The following is an 18,379-nucleotide window of genomic DNA, read 5'->3' on the forward strand; positions in this document are numbered from 1 at the left end:
AATGATTATTGAGTATTGTTGAGGGGAAAATTGTTTTACGACTGCTCGACGTATTTGTAGATGTTCGGTAGGGCATCAGGCGTGCGAAAGTTTTGACGCTGAATGTCCATCCTTAAGGTGGACGATTCAGGTTGAGTGCTACCAGGTATCTGTAGATAACATATCCACCCCTGTACTGGATCTAAATGATTTTTAATAATTACCTCGAGCAGGGGACAATGAATTAGAATATTGCCCTTAGTTACATTATATAAATTGTTTATGTTCTTTTCGTTGGTACAGTGTTCATGTTTTTCGGATGGATAGTTAAGAAAATATGGGCATAGCAATGGTCCCACATTGACATTCTAATGATTTCATATTATAAAATTGTGATAATCAATTGGGGCATTGGCAGCACTGACCCACTCGAATGGGACCCTCAAACGTACCTACTACATTGAAGGATTACCAAGAGTGGGCTTCAATGTGATGCCAACATTCAAAGAAGTAAAATGAAAAATCAACTCTATTAAATTGAATTCTAAATTTCAAAGTCGAATTGAAGTAGAATAGAATATTCTATTTGATGTATTGAATTCAAATAGAATGTAATAAATTCTACATTCGAAATTCAATTTAAAAAAACAAAGTCCATGAAATATAAAAACTTATTTTTTATTTTGAAAAATCTATGGAATATGTCGGTAAAAAACATAAATAAATTTTTATAAAACATGTACCAAGAAAAAGTATTGTGTAGGAGGTTGTCCTGAAAATTTTTGAAAAATAAATAGAAATAAAAAAGAGGTCCAAACAAAAGTTCTGTATGGTGAAAAAAAATAGTTGAAGGAAACTCAAGGTTTTTCGCGCGGGTTGGGAAATCGAGAAATAAATTAATTTCAAAAAGTTTGACAAAGACAGTGAGGGAAAAAAATCCGCGCCAATAACTTTGGCTTTCCTTCAACATTTTTTTTCATCAGCTTTAGTTTGGCGTTCGTTTTTCTCTATTTATTTTTCGAAAATTCTCAGAGTAAACCACTATACAAAACTTTATCTTAGCGCACATTTTACAAAAATTTATTTTTGTTTTTTTTCAGCATTAAATATTACATGATTTATTTTTTGTTTCTTTTTTAGCTGTCCTTTTTTGTGATTTTGCATCGTTCGTTTCGAGAGTTTTTGTCCAGTAATATTTATCACGTGACATTCGATAATGAAATTTTTGGATCGTTGTTAATTATGGCGTAATCAGTAAAAGTTTTATTGGATCTAATTTATCAAACTATTAATTTGTGAGACCCGTCATCTAATGATACGTGAATGTCATTAAACTCGAATCTAATTTTATTACAGGCAATTTTTAGATTGGAAATGCTCTCCAAAGAAGCGAATTCCCGCGAGGTCCGTGGGGAGATAATAAGTCCCTCTGGAAAAGTGGAGTGTCGTCTCACCTGGAATGGCATCCACGGGAAGGGTACTTTCGTCCCAACCGAAGTCGGTATGCACAAGGTTCGTTATCTCGTTTTCAACCAATCAAGTTTTATCAATCGATGAGTTATTCATTGATTCATTAGCGAATAAATCTTATGCGCTTTCATGCAAGGTGCTCATACAAAATTGAATTTCATCATTTGGTTTATTTCTGCTTACTTGTTTTCGAGCGATGGAGCTAATTAGTGAAATCAAAAAATTAAAATCTGTTGACATCCTTTGAAATCACATAAAGATCCTAAGGAATCACTTGCACTGAGAGTCTTTTGTTGCCGCTAGACGGTCCTCAATAGTCCAGAAGCGTAATCAGCCTTTCGGTCTCGAGTATCTGTGCCTTACGCGCAAATTCGGAGAGTCCCTTGATACCGTCCCTGCCGACATGTATATCTGTTCATGCAGACCCAAAAACCTCCCATCTGACTTCATCAAGTCCGTTGCATCTTGTGCATAGGCGAAGAGGGTCCTCCTCTGTCAACCTGCATCTACTGCATAGGGGGTCCGTCCCTTTGCTTATTCTCGATAGGTACAGAGCCAGGGGCCGGTGCCCAGTGATAAGTCCCACTACAGCTCGGAGCTTAGCTCTGTTTAGACCCAACAGAGCTTTTGCCATCTTCCTTGTGGGCCTTTTCAGCAGAGATTTTGTGTGTCTGGCGCCCATTTCCGAGCCTTATCTAACCACAATCCTGCTGTCCCCACGTTCCTTAACTAGGTCCTTTACAAAGTCAATGTACACGCCTGCATGCTCCACTTGCCCCTGAGAGGCCCTCTTGCACCCGTCGTTAGCTAGCTCATCGACTTTTTCGTTGCCTATGATGCCAGCGTGGCCTGGAATCCAATATAAACGGCCCAAAAACGCAGAAATATTTGAATGAATGAGTAACAAAATCTAGAAACACAATGAAATATGTGGACGAAGGGTCCTTCACAGTTGTTTACGAGGAATGTAATTATTTCTAGATTTTGAGAAAATATAAGCACCACAATAAAACGATTGAGTGGGCAGCTGCACTGAGGATTGAACATAATTTCGTTTTTATGAATTTATGAAAGCGGGGAAATACGTTCTCTTTGAATAAAATAGTTTCTGGGACAGTTAATTTGATAGAAAATATTAATTTGATTGAAAATGATAGGAAATACCGAAAAATGATGCGTCTGCAATATGACACCCAACAACTATAATCATCTCCTTGCATTCCAGCTGATGGTGTACAACGACGGTGAACTCGTCAACGGTTGTCCGTACTACTTCAGAGTGTTACCTCCGTTAACGAAAATAAAATCCCCGGGGATGGACCCATGCGCTATTGGTTCTATCGTCGAGGTTCTAGTCAACAGTTACGGAACTAGTCATGATGGCATTGACGTTACTGCCTGGTCTCCAACAGGTCGCTCTTTACCCTGCCCCGTCAAGGAAAACAGTGGCGTTCACACTGCAACATTTCAGCCTGACGAAACTGGTGAATGGAGTATTGCAATAACCCACAAGGGTACGCATATACAAGGAGGTCCCTTTACCTGTTTTGTCTTTGATCCAAATGGAATTAAACTGTTGGACACCGAGGGAGCAATGCCGGGTCAATCCTTCTCGTTCATCGTCGATGCGTCGGGCACTGGAGGCCTTGGAGATGTGAACATCGATATTGTTCATGATAAACAATCTGTTCCATTCAGGATGGATGACATTGGACATATGAGGTATTAAGGGGATGATTATCAGGATACTTAGTCGGGGATGATCATTGGAATTTAACTATTTGGGGAGGTCCACTGAGCCCTTGATGGCAGGTGGTGGTTTTTGTTGTATCACTTCTAGTTTTCAAGGATAAGGATAATCACAGGATAAATGATCACAAATTTTATCGCATGGACAAATGATCATAAAATATTTTAGAATAACAATTAGTCGTCGCATCCTTTTATCATGAGGTATTTTGATCACACGACAGTTGCAGTGGCTTATGATTATTATATTATATGATTATTTGAGGAGGACGGCTTTGGGCTTGTGATCAGCGTTGCTGACCCTACGACCAAAGCGTCCCTGTAGCGTAGGTTCGATTCTCAGTGATGAACGATTTTTCACATATTACGTTGTTAAAAAATGGAAAAAAAATATGTTTTCTCGGAGTTAACAATTTTGGATTCACTGTGATAATGACTAAATGTCCATAAAAAAATTTCAATTATTATTTCATGGTTTGAGAAAGAAATTCAATAGTTTTAATTGTCAGGACAATAATTTACGCAAAAAGGTGGCCAAATCACGAAGAACATTGAAAACGTTAGCTTGAGTTGGAAAATATCTCTCATGCACCATGAAGACAGTCTTTTCTAGATAAGGAATTATTTTTCAAAAGGGAAGAGCAGATCTTTTTCTTACCTCTAAACTACCTACAAAAGTACTATTTTTCCCCGAATCTGGAAAACATTTTTTTTCCTCGTCCCAATCGATTCTTTTTGACTGTTGAATCTACTTCTGATTAACGCAACTTTGTATTATATTGATATTATTTGTTATCTAAAATACCAATTTTTAATTTTGTAATAATATCAATCATTAACCGGGAAAATCCTGGAGAAAACACATATTTGGTTGTACCTCTCCCTCCTGAGATTAAACCCCATGCAAAATCACAATTTACCTTTCAAACCTGAACAATCTCCCTGTGACTTCTAGATACAGAGTTTCTCTGCACCCCCGAGAGGCCGGCAAATACCGAGTCTACCTCTATTTCAACGGCTCGGATGTTCGAGGATCACCGATCTCCATTCGCGTAGGCACACACAGGAGCAGACGATCCCGAGAAACTTCAAAGCTCGAAACGTCTAAATCCTCAATGGAAAAACGTATGAACGGTCTGAATGTCACCGACTCTCCATCCCAAAAGAGCCAATCCCCAGGATACAAAAGTGGCTCTCAGTCTCAGCGAACTCCCCAGAGTCCACCCCACAATTACCGAGACTACTCTCATCAGCACTCGTACAAATCCTCCAACACCAACTACTCTGTCGACAACTCATCGGCGTATCACGTACCAATTCCCCTGAACAACTCACGATCTCCATTACCCCCAGCCAACACGTTAAGCCCATCACTGATCAAAGAATCTCGAGAGATCTACTCCACGTCCTTCAATCGCTCCAGGTCGCCCAACATTCAGAGTCCAAGTTTGATAAAAGAATCCAAAGATGTTTACGCGTCTAGTGCGTTGAATAGATCTCGATCTCCAAATGCAGTGGCCAGCAACGCCAGAGATACCCAAAGCTCGACGATCATCAAGGAGTCGAAGGATATCTATCAATCCTCCTCACTGCATCGCTCCCGATCACCTGTCACAACTCCATTGGGATTCAGATCCTCCAATGGAAACCCTCTTAACACAAGTTTCAGCCCTAGAGCCAACAATGAGAAGGACTTTCAGAAGAGGAGGGGATCAGCTGATAATGGAGTTATCGACACCAGCAGCAACGTGAGGGTGTCGTCCAGTGGAGGCCCCCGGAGAGACTCCTGGGACGCCATTGCCAAGACTCGAGCCATGCTGAGTTATGGAAGTCTCGAGTCATTGGCTAATCTTGCCAATTCATCGTCTGTCGATAATGTCACGAAGATTAACGGTAATTATCGGAATGAAAGGAGTGAGTACAATAATTATACCAACAATCACGTCAGTCACACCGAAAATTCTACCAACTACTCCACTCAACGATTTACCAGCACTGATTACGGCAGCTCAATGAAGTTCAATGACGATACTCCCAGTAGCCGGGGGTACACTCATGGAATTCTGAAGAATAAGAATAATAATTATTATAAGACTACGGAGAAGAGTGCTGATGAGATTGATGAGGTTAATGAGAGGTTCAGTAATGGTGCGAGTTTTGTAATTAATCAGGAGAGGAGGAAGGAGAGCACTTTGGTTACTGGAGCTGCTTTGGAGGTATTGCCAGTCCATAAACCAACGAATTTCACGGTGGATCCTAGTGTAGATGCTGGGAAAACTACTGTGACTATTACAGGTCAGTTAAAGGAAGATATTTATCGTTCGTACGTGAAGATGTTCTGTGGTTTTTTGTGACAAGTGATTCAGGAGAAAATATTTATTCTGATGGTCATTCGTTTATCTTAATTCTTAGTCCTCTGGCGCACGAATATTATTGGATGTCCTTTCTAAATTCGTTTAATACATTTTTTCAATTTAAGATATTCATTTATTTGATTCTGAAGCGATACAGTCGTACACAAATAGGATTGTAAATGAAATACAACACAAATCAGAGAATTAAACGAAAATAGATAATGAAAATTAATCGTTGTAAATCCGACAGTTCAGTTACAATCAATTTCATTTAATTTAAATACCAATAATACAATCAATACACACAAAAGACAGTTTTTAATCTTATTTTTCTTCTGTTTAATTTAGGTCCCAATGGAAAACAAGTTCCATACCAAAAATCAACGTTAAGAAGTCACACGTACACAGTAACAGCTGATGAAGTTGGAGAACATATCATTCAAATTATGGTGAATGGACAGCACATAAAGGGCTCTCCATTCAGGTCCCAAGCGTATGATGCAAAAGCTATTCAGGTGGACAATATTCCTGATGGAGTGGTGAACCAACCGGTCGAATTTGAAAGTAATTTTGTTATCATTTTTTCTTTAGTGAAGTGGTAAAATATTAATTAAGTGTATTCTGCGCTGAATTTTTAACGAATATTCCCGAATCTTTAATTTGGAAGTATTCCTTGATAACTCAGGTACAATTTAAGGGGAGGGCCGGGTGTGCCCTGGACCGGCCTCGAACCCGCGCCTCATGTGTCCCGTCGTCCGATCGAGCGGTTCAACCCATTCGGCAACTGTCGTCGGTTAGAGATAGAATCTGAAAACGATAACACGAATTTCGCTGAGTAGAGACTCTTTCCCCAATTCTACTCAATTTTCTGAGTGGTCTGGAAAAAATCAGTTTGTCCTCCTGAAGGGACCCGGAAATAGTTGATTTTATCGACCTCAGTCCGCAAAAATGTTTAAAAATTTCCAAGACCTTTTTTGTCCAACAATGGTCTAGTGGCGATAGGCCGAAACACTTCATGTTGAGTCCTGCCCACGATGATGACTTTCACGCCTCCATTTGCTACAGTTATTGCATTATTCTTCTCAGCTTTACACAGAAAGAAATATTTAAGAATAATTAGGGTGTTAGCACAGCAACTGAGGAACAGGAACAGGAAAGAATTCCACTGCCGACACAGGAATTTTGATTGGCTTAAACGTGGATTTGTTCCGAACTTCTGTTAAAATTCACCAGAAAACCCCAGAACTTTTACCTTAACAATATTACATTTCTTCACGCCTGAGAAATTGTGATGTTTTCCAGTACTCGTATTAGAATTTTTATAGGAAATTGTTCTGTACGTAATAAAAACATTTTTATATTTAAAAACAATGCTCCTTCCAAATGTCCAATTTCCTTCATATTTTTTGCTTTTGAGTGAAGGGTAATGGAGTTGAAAATGGAGTTGAAGATAAAAAATGAACAATATAATGTGTGTAGATCACATTTGAAAAATACTCCACCCGGATCTTAACTGCAAATGCCCCATAGGTGCTCCATTTTGCTTCACGTTTCTCTATATTTTTCTTCTATATACTTTTACATGTGCTATAATTACTTATGAAATACAGACGTATAATGAATTGTTTTCGTTTTTTTGCAGTCGATGGCTCACGAGCTGGCTCCGGAAACTTAGAAATACTTGTAAATGGTGGTCACGTGACGAGTTTTGTACGTGCACTCGGCAGTCAGAGATTTCTGGCATCGTTTGTGCCACATGAGGCTGTAACTCATCTCGTGGAGATGACTTTCAATGGCGAAACTGTCCCCGGTGAGTTTGCAACATAATTTTTTCACAAAAAAAAAAATAGGATGATGGTGAAATCTGCTGGTAAATGGGGAATATTTTTTGTTTCTGAATAGAAGCCTTGACGTCAATTAGATTTTAATTCCGCTTTTTTAAATTACATCAACCCATCATTATCCAAAAAATCCAAAAATGAATTTTTGGAGTTTTTGGACCTGGCGACACCTTGATGGCTGATAAATAGTCGATTGAGCATCGACTAGAGCACTTGGTCAATCGTTGATGGATCTTTAATCGATGACCAAGTCATGATTGATCAATCGATGATCAAGTGCTGGTCGATATGCAGTCGATTGCCAGGGGATGGTTGATTAATCCACAACTCCAGATGAAATAGTATTTTTCCGCACTCGGGGCGGAAAAATGGTGCCTTTTCCGGTAGTTTAGTCGTTTATAATTAAACAATTTAAATATATTTTGTATTTTTCCGTTAATCAAATAATTCATTATTCCTTCCATTACGTGACATTCAACGTGGCATTTTCAGGGTCAGTGACACGATGATTTCTTTTTCCAGGAAAGAAATTGTTGAATGAAGAGTTGCCTCTCATTAGTTGCTAGAATCGAGGGTATAGAAATCTGAATGTTCTCAGTTATATATTTTCCTATTCTGAGAAAGATTACCTCATTTCCTCCTGTTATCCGTCAAAGGATCGTAAAAATCGTCCTTGGGAATTTTATCACGGAAAAAACTGGAATGTTTTTAATTTATTTATAATCACCGTGTTATCCGGTGTTTATGTTGAGATTTCCTGTCCTAAGAGAAAAAAGTAGAAAATGAAAATGGAATGAAAGGAATGATAGCGGGAGAAATGTCAACTTATCGATGTAGAGAACTCGAGCTATAATGTTATTGCAAAAATATTGTGGTTGAAATATCCTCAATGTAAAAAATCAGTGTACAGTTTTAACTTTTGAAATTGATAATTTTTCAATTTATTTCATCAATATGTATAGGTACATTAAGTATACATATATATAATAATTACAATAATGATCTTTCCCGCGAATCATCGAGGTGCAACATCGAATGCAGAAGAAAATACGCTAAAAGCTCATGTAAACATTGAGGATTTTTTAAAACATTTTTTTACAACTAATTATTTACTATATTTGCAGTACATTTCTTTTTTTTTTCAATTTTCTATTTCCATTTACAATTTCCCATTTCCTTGTGAAATTATGACGGGAATAATCCTGGGTCATCCAAAATCGTATCCAAAAATTTTCTGTGACGTCACGAAATGGGAAACGCTACAAAAATTTCCCGTCTTACATAACCATATACATAACCATGTACATAAACATATGTATATGGTTATGTACATAAACATATTTTTTTAGGTACTAGAAAAAATGGCTCATTTGTTTATTTTTTACGTTCCACTGAAGTGGAAAATTTCATCAGCCAAATATCCACTTACGTCAACGACGTATTTATTTTTTCAATCCTTTATTTCTTAAATAGAGCAATGCCCTGACAATTATGATTAGGTTTGAATTGCGTCAATTATATTATTCTAGAACATGATTATGTTAATTATAATTTTGAGTGAACTCTTGCAATAATTATGAGCATTAAATAATTCATCGAAATTGTTCACTCGAGAACGTCAGAAATTTTGGAAAGCTACATAATTATTAACGGAGTTCATTCGAGGTCACGTAGAAAATAGTCATCCTCTAGAGTAATATGATTATCATAATTTAAACCTAAGTCGATTCCCATTGGGAGTGATTAGACCGAAGAAATACATTTTTGAAAAAGGAAATTTTTTCTCTGAAGTCCTTCTATATTTGGCAAAAAAAAAAAAAAACATTTCTGCATGTAGTGTAATAAAAAAATCCAAAAATGTAAAAATAGACAACGGCCCATATTATTAATTAAACTGCTCTACGTCTAAAGTTTTTCATTTTTGAGTTAATCAGAAATTTCTTCGACGTATTCAAAATCGTTTGCATCTTTGAATTTTTGTTATGGGAGAGTGGATAAAACATTTTGATTTTGTGAGTCGGTTCAATAGTTTTGATTTCTCATTTTTAGATTTTGGACCGAGTGCTTACAAATTTTGTACCATTTCTGCTCCCTCATTTTACATTTACTCTCTGATCTATTATTGTACTAGGTGTGGATTAATATTCACCTGCTTTGAATTGTGCTTGGAAGTCAGTGTATGAGTCTTGTAATGGATTCAGTTGAGTGTTTTCCGCATTCCCTGCCAGCCCGTCTACTGCCTCACTGCCCTCAATACCGCGGTGCGACGGGTTCCATAAAATTGAGATTTCGATTTCAGGAATTTTTCGTCTCCCAACAGACGCATTGTAGTCGACCATTTTTCACGTTTCCGAATTTTCATTGGAAATTATGTAGAATAATCTGACACGTAAAACTACAAAGTTTGAGGGCCATTTCTGCTTATCCCCCCTCACCACTCCCCTCCACGACCACTATTCCGAAATGAATTTTTAAAAAATCAAATAATAAATTGAGTAAAAGAATTTTTAAAAATTCTAGAATTTAATTTTTTAGACATTTCTGCAAATCACAGATTTTAATGAAGAATAACTCTATGCACAGGGATAGCTCGATTGGTCGAAAAAATTTTGTGAGATTTCACTGGTTTTTAAATAGTTTTTCGCAAATATCTTGACAATTAACGCATCACTTATTTATTTATTCTTCAAAATGTCACAAAGTTTTCGAGATATTTGCAATTTTCCGTTTTTTTTATAAATGGTTCGCTCACCCTCGTAGGAGTTGAGACCTGGCTGACGATCGGTCGATACTGGCTCAGGATTGGCCAATGTTAATCCATCCCCGGCCGACTGTCGGTCACTTCTCATATCCTACCAGGACTCTTGTATTCGCAAAATTGAGATATCAACTTGAAATTTGAAGGGAACATACCCTTGACGACCAATACTTCTGGAGATATTAAATTTTTCTTCTGAAAATGGTTTTTGCAGATATCTCTAAAACCAGTGAACCGATTTCATGTAAACATGGGATTGGTATAATTTCAGTGTTATAATTTCTGGGGGTTAGAGGGATATTCTAGACTTTTACCCTTTTTTTCCAAATGTTTGACTTGAGCTCCCCTATCTAAATCCATTCAAAATTGTACTCATCCTTGCAAATTTTTAAGATTTTTCAATTTTTAGTGTGAATCCATCTCATCAAAATATTATATATCTCCTTTTAGAGATTCAAACTCACATATTGAAAGAATTTTAAACAATTTTTTTTTTTAATGGAAGCTTTCCATTCACAACATTGGACAAATTTGTCAATCACATTATGTATTGGAAATGGGATAATTGTAAATGATTAGACGTGTGAATCCCGTTTTATTCTTTTATTTTATACGCTGGAAAGGCACAACCGCTCTCCTTCGTTCCCTTAAAGGAACTAACTAAAAGACTAAAGGGATATAACACCCTGGACCTGGTGTCTCTCATCAACAATGGTCCCACTCATGCACCTCTCTATACATTCAACAAAACAGAGCATACACCTCACCCCCAAACTTCCCAGAATTTTCTCTCATAAAAATATTTTCCAATCTCAAGTGGAAACACCAGAATAAAAGAAATACTAATCGTACAAAGACCTATTCATTCCATCTGTAAATTAATTTTTGATAAACATTCGAAATGTAAACTCCAATATTATGAATATCTAATGTGTCATTTGTTCAATCCAATATTACAAATCCATATGACCGTAGCATACGACCAATGAAATTGGTAGAAATAAAAGAAAAATTAGTAATTACGCGTAAAGAACGGTCACATCACTTCTGTCAAAGAATATCGATCACCATTTTTTTTTCTAATTTCATAAAATTGTTTTTGTGTTCTGTAATGTACAGATAGGATTTGACAATGTACCTGACACCCACCACAAGGAAGTCCTTTAGCAAAATTATTTTCCATCGGAATTTTGTTTTATAAATTTCATCACGAGAATAACTCGAATAATTTTTGCAATTTAAGTAGAAGCGTTGGGATTTGTGATATTTTATTTATTTATTTATTTTTTGTTTCTGTAATTTTGGAAGCGATCCTTCCTTACGTCTGTGATTTTGACGTTGACCGAGAGTCAGGTGCTGTAGAGGTCATTGACGCATTAATTTTTCGCACGCACATCGTCCCACTGACCCGGATCACACTGAGACCTCAACACGAGTCGCCTTTTCTCCTTCTCATAAGAACTTTTTCCTTTCATACTTTACTAAATACCCAAGTATTGACGAAAGACGCGTCAATCCACGGGTCGAGGTGTGGCCACTGTTCAATGCTAAGGTGCCACGACGTATTTGGTTACGTGTCTAATGCGCGCCCACGATTTTTCCTATTAAATATTCGAAAGCCCTACGCAGGGTACCGCCTTTACTGAGCGAAGAAAAATATTCAATAAGCAAAAGAAAACTTCGTGCCAAATTTTAAATTGATGCATCGATTTTTCAAAACGCTAGAATTTTAGAAAAATTGAGAAAAACTGAAGGGTCTCGAAAACATTGTATAGACAGAAATACATATTTTGATTGATCAACATAGAAATGAGAGGAATATTTTGAGAGATGAAAAATTGAAATCAGTGGGATAATTTTTCTTTTTATAAACATTTTGAAGTGATGTAACTCGGATAATGGGTTATTTACGTTGTCATTATTGTTACACTAGCTATTTTACATTTTTCCATTATGGCCTAATTTGATTTATATTTATGAATATAAATTACAGTCTTTCAAATATTTACAAATAAATTTGACCTATTTTTCATCAGTTGCATCTGCTAATTTTTTAGTCGTAAATGTCGCGTACAGTTCCATTTACTTAAATTGTCAACTAACTTCTATCTTTGGTCTACATATTTAGGACAATGCCAAAGGACATGATTAAATGCCCTTTACCTTGCTGGAATCATTAATTATTCCAAATCTTTCCACGGAGGCTGCTAAGTGCTAATGGTTGACTCTAATACGATTTTAAAAAAAATTTTTTATTTAAACATTTTGAAACCGATGGGTTTATCATGCTACAACAAATGCACAGATATACAAAATATATGAAACTGGTGGTATAGTGGGTTACAATGAGCTATTTTATAATCTATTTTAAATCCAGATTTGGCATTTATGGACAAATCTATTAACAATTTTCACAAGTGTAGGGAAATAGTCCCTGAGTGTCAGGAGTTTGAAATCACTAAAACCAATGCTTCTTATTTTGAGAAATATTTCATTAGTTGATTATATTAATTAAACGTTTGGATACAGAAACTCCGATAAATTCCGGATTATATGGTGTAATATAAGTAAACAGAATAAGTTTGGGGATGTGCTCTCGGTTAAGGCGTGGAGCGAACTGTCCTCCACTTTTCGTAGTTCTAGGGACCTCAGGCCCACATAGAACTCCTCTTGTTTTATGACTGGGGAAAACAGCCAACGTCGCCAGCGTCCTAATGCCTTCCAGATGAAAAATCCCGGGGTGTCGAGTGGAGTAAGGACAGGGACCCCCTTGTCCTCTACTACGTCCTATTAGTTGGTCCAACGTATTATTGCTTTGGGAAATTCCCTCACACAAGTAAGAGATCCGTTGAGCATAGGAAATATCTTAGATGATATGATCGGAAACAATTATAGTTGCATAGGGAAGAAACTATCGTCTTTCTTTCTGGGCTATAGAAGGGACATTGCCAGAAGATGTGGTTCAAATCTTCTACAGTGTGACCACATTTGCACTTTGGAGAGTCTACTATGTTGATCCGAGCTAAAGACTCAGCGAGGCTGTGGTGATTATCTAATCCGACTGATAGAAACTATTGTTTTTCTCCAAAATTTTCACTTCTTAAACCCAGTCTTAGCAGTGTCCCTGTAGTAGAGCTGAAATACTCCTGACCCTTTTTTATTCTTGACACTATTGAGAGTGCTTGATATGTGTGGAGAAAAATGAATCGTCTGTCCACAGCTGTTTTCAGTCCATCTCAGTATGTTATAGTTTTTATAGTTTTTCTCCGAATAGTACCGAAATGTTTAGAATGTTTTTAATAAATAGAACCAGAGAAGAAACAGAAAGGAATGAATGAACAAGGGCCTTTTGTCAAATGGTCTAGAGCAAGGGTGGCCAACCCGCGGCCCGCCGAGTGTCAACTTGTGGCCCGCAGATCCGAGTAAAAAGATATTAAAAACTATAAAAAATTAATTACCAAAGGTAAAATTAAATAATATTTATCAAAAAATGTATTTTTCAAAAAACGACTAATATCTCGGTTACTTTTAAAATTCATAAAATAATTCATTTTCAAGATTTTATTAAAATAATTTCCATAATTTAAAGTAAGTAATTGAAATCCCAAATGAGAACACGGATGACTGACGTTCATCTAGAAAACTGTTTGCGTGTAGCAACGACTTCAGTCGAGGTTAACATTGATGAGCTTAGTTCAGCTAAGCAAAGTCAGATATCTCATTAATTTAATTTTTTTAATAAATTTTATAATACTAAGAAATTTGTTTTATTTTTGTGCATTGTAGCTATTACATTAAATTAGTAGTGCGGCCCGGTGCGAAGTTCTATTTCCGAATTTCGGCCCAGCTGCCGAAAAGGTTGGCCACCCCTGGTCTAGAGTGTGAAATCTTTGGTCACTAAGAGCCAGTTGATCAGTCTGGAGACATCATACCAGAAAGATATACCTTCTGCGTGTGATAATAAATAATTAAAGTTGATAGTTAAATCGTTTGTTATTATGTAGTAAATCCCTGTCCATAATCCAATAGTATTCATTGAGTATTTTAATGTATGAATAGGTTTTATATTATTGAGACAATCCCTATCCATAATCCAATAGACACTGGTTGCTGGCTCTATAATTCTAGTGGACGTTTCCCTGTGGTGTTCACTTTTGAATTGACTTCGGGAATCCGTGAAAGGGACTCTGAACTCATCTGCGAGATTATCAGTCGCTTCTTCTGCCAGCTTGTCTGCTGCCCCATTTCCCTCTAGTCCACACTGCGAAGAAATCCACAAAAGGAAAATTTCGGTTAGATTTTCTTCCGTTTATAAACTGTTAAAAAAATTCCAATTCTCTTTAGCTTTTAGTGCGCTTCTGTATGAGAAAATATTTTTTTCTCTCCTATAATTCCAAATTAGAGCAAGTGGGCACCGATTTTCTGGGACCGGTGAGGTGCGGGCTCGAGTCCGGATTAGGTCATGGGAATTTTTAGTCTTTCGGAAACTGTCGAACGGAAGTCTAGACACTAAGAATTATTAAATTAAGGACAGATTTACTAAATAATATCAAACGATTAGACTATAAACTTTAATTATTTATTATCGCACGCAGAAGGTATATCTTTCTGGTATGATGGCTCCAGACAGATCAACTGGCTCTTAGTGACCAAAGATTTCACACTCTAGACCATTTGACAAAAGGCCCTTGTTCATTCATTCTATTGGGATATGGATAAAAGGTATAAATAAATGTAGTGATTTAATTAATCATAAAACTCTTTATTTAACTTGCACGAGGAAGGCACGACCGATCTAGAGGACTGGTGTCCAGAGACTAACCTACTTCTCATAATATGAAAAATCTATACTAGGAGAAAAACAATAGAACCCTTATGTTTCCTGAGGACAGAGTCTCCTTTGAATACCACTTGTGGTAAGGATCACAATGCTCTCAAGTCCAGAGCACAACAGATCATAAATCAGTCCCTTTTCTGGAAACTATAGTTAAACATATACTAAACCTAGTCGAGTGATTTTTGAAGAACAGAAGAGCTGTGTTCTAATTTTCACATTCCTTTCTGTTTCTTCTCGGGTTCTACTTATTGAAACCATTCTAAACATTTCGGTACTGTTTGGAGAAAAACTATAACATACTGAGATGGACTGAACACAGGTATAGACAGACGATTTATTGTTGTCCACACATATCAAGCACTCTCAATATTTTTCATAAGTTATTTTTTCGTGGTCCTTTTTTTTCAAATATTTTTTGGGGATTTATTTTTTGATGAACTACTTTCTTAAAGGCTCTAAAAATCACTAAAATATTCCGTATATCTACGATAAATTTGACTAAACATTTCCGGTAAATTCTCGCGTACGTTAAAATTTTTTCCGAAAATTTGTCGTGCAAACGCAGGAAAAGGAGTTTAAAGGGATGGCCAGGAAAAAAATTCAATGCTGGCACTGCCACTAAGAACTTTCTTCGGTTGAATATGATTTTTTCCTGGAATTTATGGACCAAACGATTGATTTTTTCCAGTTTTCGTACCAAAATCTTTTTACAAAATCTCTCTTCTTGTATCCGCCCCAGAAAGTACCCGAAATTCACGATAAAATGTACCGTGGGACTAACCACTGACGGAATTTGTTCCATTGCGCGACGACCCAGATTCAAGGTCAGTGTCAAGGAGAGTCGCAGTAGAATTTGCGTCGTTTTCCTTTCATTAAAAAATTTTGCAGGAATTATTTGCCTTCAGGGCCCTGAATCGAGACAGCTAGGGAAAATTGTCGACCTCAACAATTTTTATTCTTTCACTTTAAAGTTCCTTCATCAATGGAATCCTATTCAGTGTCTTAATATGACGTCAGCTTATCATTTACGAGATCAAACAGGTGACTCCCATACTGTTTGTGTTTTTGTAAGAAAATTATTTTATCTCCTTTTTCGTCACTAGAATGCGGTTTTGCAGTGGAGTACTTGTATTTGTATTACATCTTGCGAGGTGTGCGTGAATCGAGTGCCTTGAGAAGGCAGGAGGGGGTAAGAAAAGAAAGATGGATGGAGAACGTCAGGTGTGGAGACAGGTGGCGAGAGGGCCCTTCCATTTAATTAGAAATTATGTTAAAAATGTTCTAAAGAAGAGCTGATCACTGAAATTTTTTTTTCAGCGATCTATTTCGCGAATGCATGAAAAATTTGAAAATATTCTACATTTATTATTTATTTATTTATTTATTTATGATAGATATGTATGAATATATTCCGACTTTTTCTGCCCTCTTTTGACTAATTAGCTCAATCTCTAGTTATGAATAAAAAATAATATATAATATATTATATGTTATATATTAATAATATATACACGAGCACTGCAAACTTCACACTCCTCGCAATCCGACCCCATCGTCCTCACGTCATAATCTACTATTTCCGTCCTAGGCGTGAAATAGCATGTTTTGCTCAGTTGGTAACAGTGCCCGGTGCGATACTGAGAGGGCCGGGTTCAATTCCCGGCTGAGTTAAGGTGGAAATTTTTTCTCTCAAATTCTAATTCACTTTGAATATAAACGTATATATCTGTTTCACGCCTAGGCCGGAAAATGTGATTCTGAGGAATGCAGCTTTATTGTCTGAACCAAACACGAGGATGATAACACCCATAATTACTCATAACTACTTTTTTGGCTCTTCTTGTAATGAGAAACGACAATGTTAATTTATGGCCGCAATGACATAACCTAACATTGCGGTTTCTAATCGAGAGAAGTGAGGAACTATTTTTTTTTTTTGTCAAAGTGCTCAAATCTACGTGATTTTGTTTACACTGTGAATTAGGTTATTCTAGGTATTTAATAGTGTTTAATTGCACAGGTTATTAGATATTTTGACCCGTCTTATTGAGAGTGCTTGATATGTGTGGAGAAAAATAAATCATCTGTCTATAGCTGGTTTCAGTCCATCTCAGTATGTTATAGTTTTTATAGTTTTTCTCCGAACAGTAGCGCAATGTTTGGAATAGTTTTAATAAATAAAATCAGAGAAGAAACAAAAAGGAATTAATGAACAAGGGTCTTTTGTCAAATGGGTCTAGAGTGTCAAATCTTTGGTCACTAAGAGTCAGTTGATCTGGATAGAGACATCATACCAGAAAGATATACCTTCTGCGTGCGATAATAAATAATTAAAGTTGATATTTAAATCGTTCTTATATTGTTGAGACAATCCCTATCCATAATCTAATATGTCTTTACAATGAATTGGTGTAAGGTTCTGAGTACTTTTGAGTTTGTTCACTGAGAGAAAAATATAATTTTGCCAATTAAATATTTTTTTGACAAAAATTTAGAGTGAATTTTCCAATGGAAATTTCGGGCATTTGTTTGTCCACAACAAATATGATGGGCAAAATAATATTTTTCTCTCAGTGAACAAACTCAAAAGTACTCAGAACCTTACACCAATTCATAATGTTCCATAATTTTTACCGAACATTATTTTGATTGGCAGATTACGGAACGGCCTCGTCATTTTTAAAGAATTTCCCCTTCCGTGTTTGTATTTACTCGTTTCCTTTTTCACACACATTTTTTTTTTTTCAACTGGTTTAATGTTTCGACGTACCTCGAAATGTCGCTCGCAATCGACACGATAAGTCGATTTATCTCTTTAATTGTCGCACACGTTGCGAGTTGAGTCACTGAAAATGAAGACAATGGCCTTTGCAATAAACTATACTTTTACTACTAGCAATCAGCCCAAATTTTCTTATCTAATCGATTTAAATTTTGAAGGTTTCCGCGAATCGGTTTTTTGACTCGCGGGGAAAACTTGTTTTTTTCGATTTAAACCGATAGACCCTTCACTACTGAATTGGACTTGAGGGTGGGTTTCTCATAAATATTTCCGGAGCTCGAGGAGATGAAGAAATTATCTTTTGAATTTTTTTACAGAGCAAAACAGAACCGTCGAACAATCACCTGCAATTTTTTAAAATTTTACACATTTTTGAGAAGCAGGTGATAAAATTGACGTGAAAAATATACCATTCTCAAGGTTTATTATTATTCAACAACCCACGAAAGTTTATGGTCGTGAAAAATGTTCCTACATTTTCAGTAAATGTTTACAAAAACTCACAACCCTTTACCAAAAATTTAGAAAAACAATGTGTTCATAATACCAAATTAGATTTAATTAAATCTCTTCTTATGTCTATATTTCTCCACCAGCTCAAACACGAGC

General features: G+C 36.4%; 1 protein-coding gene across 4 annotated transcripts in view; it reads left to right on the top strand.

Moving 5' to 3' along the window:
• Nucleotides 1-18,379, top strand: part of LOC135165929 (filamin-A) — a 76,440-nt gene that overhangs the window by 23,175 nt on the left and 34,886 nt on the right. For all 4 annotated transcript variants that reach the window (XR_010299598.1, XM_064127742.1, XM_064127736.1 and 1 more), the window contains 5 exons: nucleotides 1,336-1,491; nucleotides 2,675-3,171; nucleotides 4,154-5,493; nucleotides 5,901-6,116; nucleotides 7,195-7,362. Coding sequence is in view for 3 of the 4 variants with exons in the window: in XM_064127742.1 (XP_063983812.1) it covers nucleotides 1,336-1,491; nucleotides 2,675-3,171; nucleotides 4,154-5,493; nucleotides 5,901-6,116; nucleotides 7,195-7,362 (2,377 nt within the window). In the remaining variant the exon portion in view is untranslated. The remainder of the gene's footprint in view (nucleotides 1-1,335; nucleotides 1,492-2,674; nucleotides 3,172-4,153; nucleotides 5,494-5,900; nucleotides 6,117-7,194; nucleotides 7,363-18,379) is intronic.

The sequence above is a fragment of the Diachasmimorpha longicaudata genome, chromosome 9 (genome assembly GCF_034640455.1).
Source record: "Diachasmimorpha longicaudata isolate KC_UGA_2023 chromosome 9, iyDiaLong2, whole genome shotgun sequence".
Taxonomy (NCBI): Eukaryota; Metazoa; Arthropoda; class Insecta; order Hymenoptera; family Braconidae; genus Diachasmimorpha; species Diachasmimorpha longicaudata.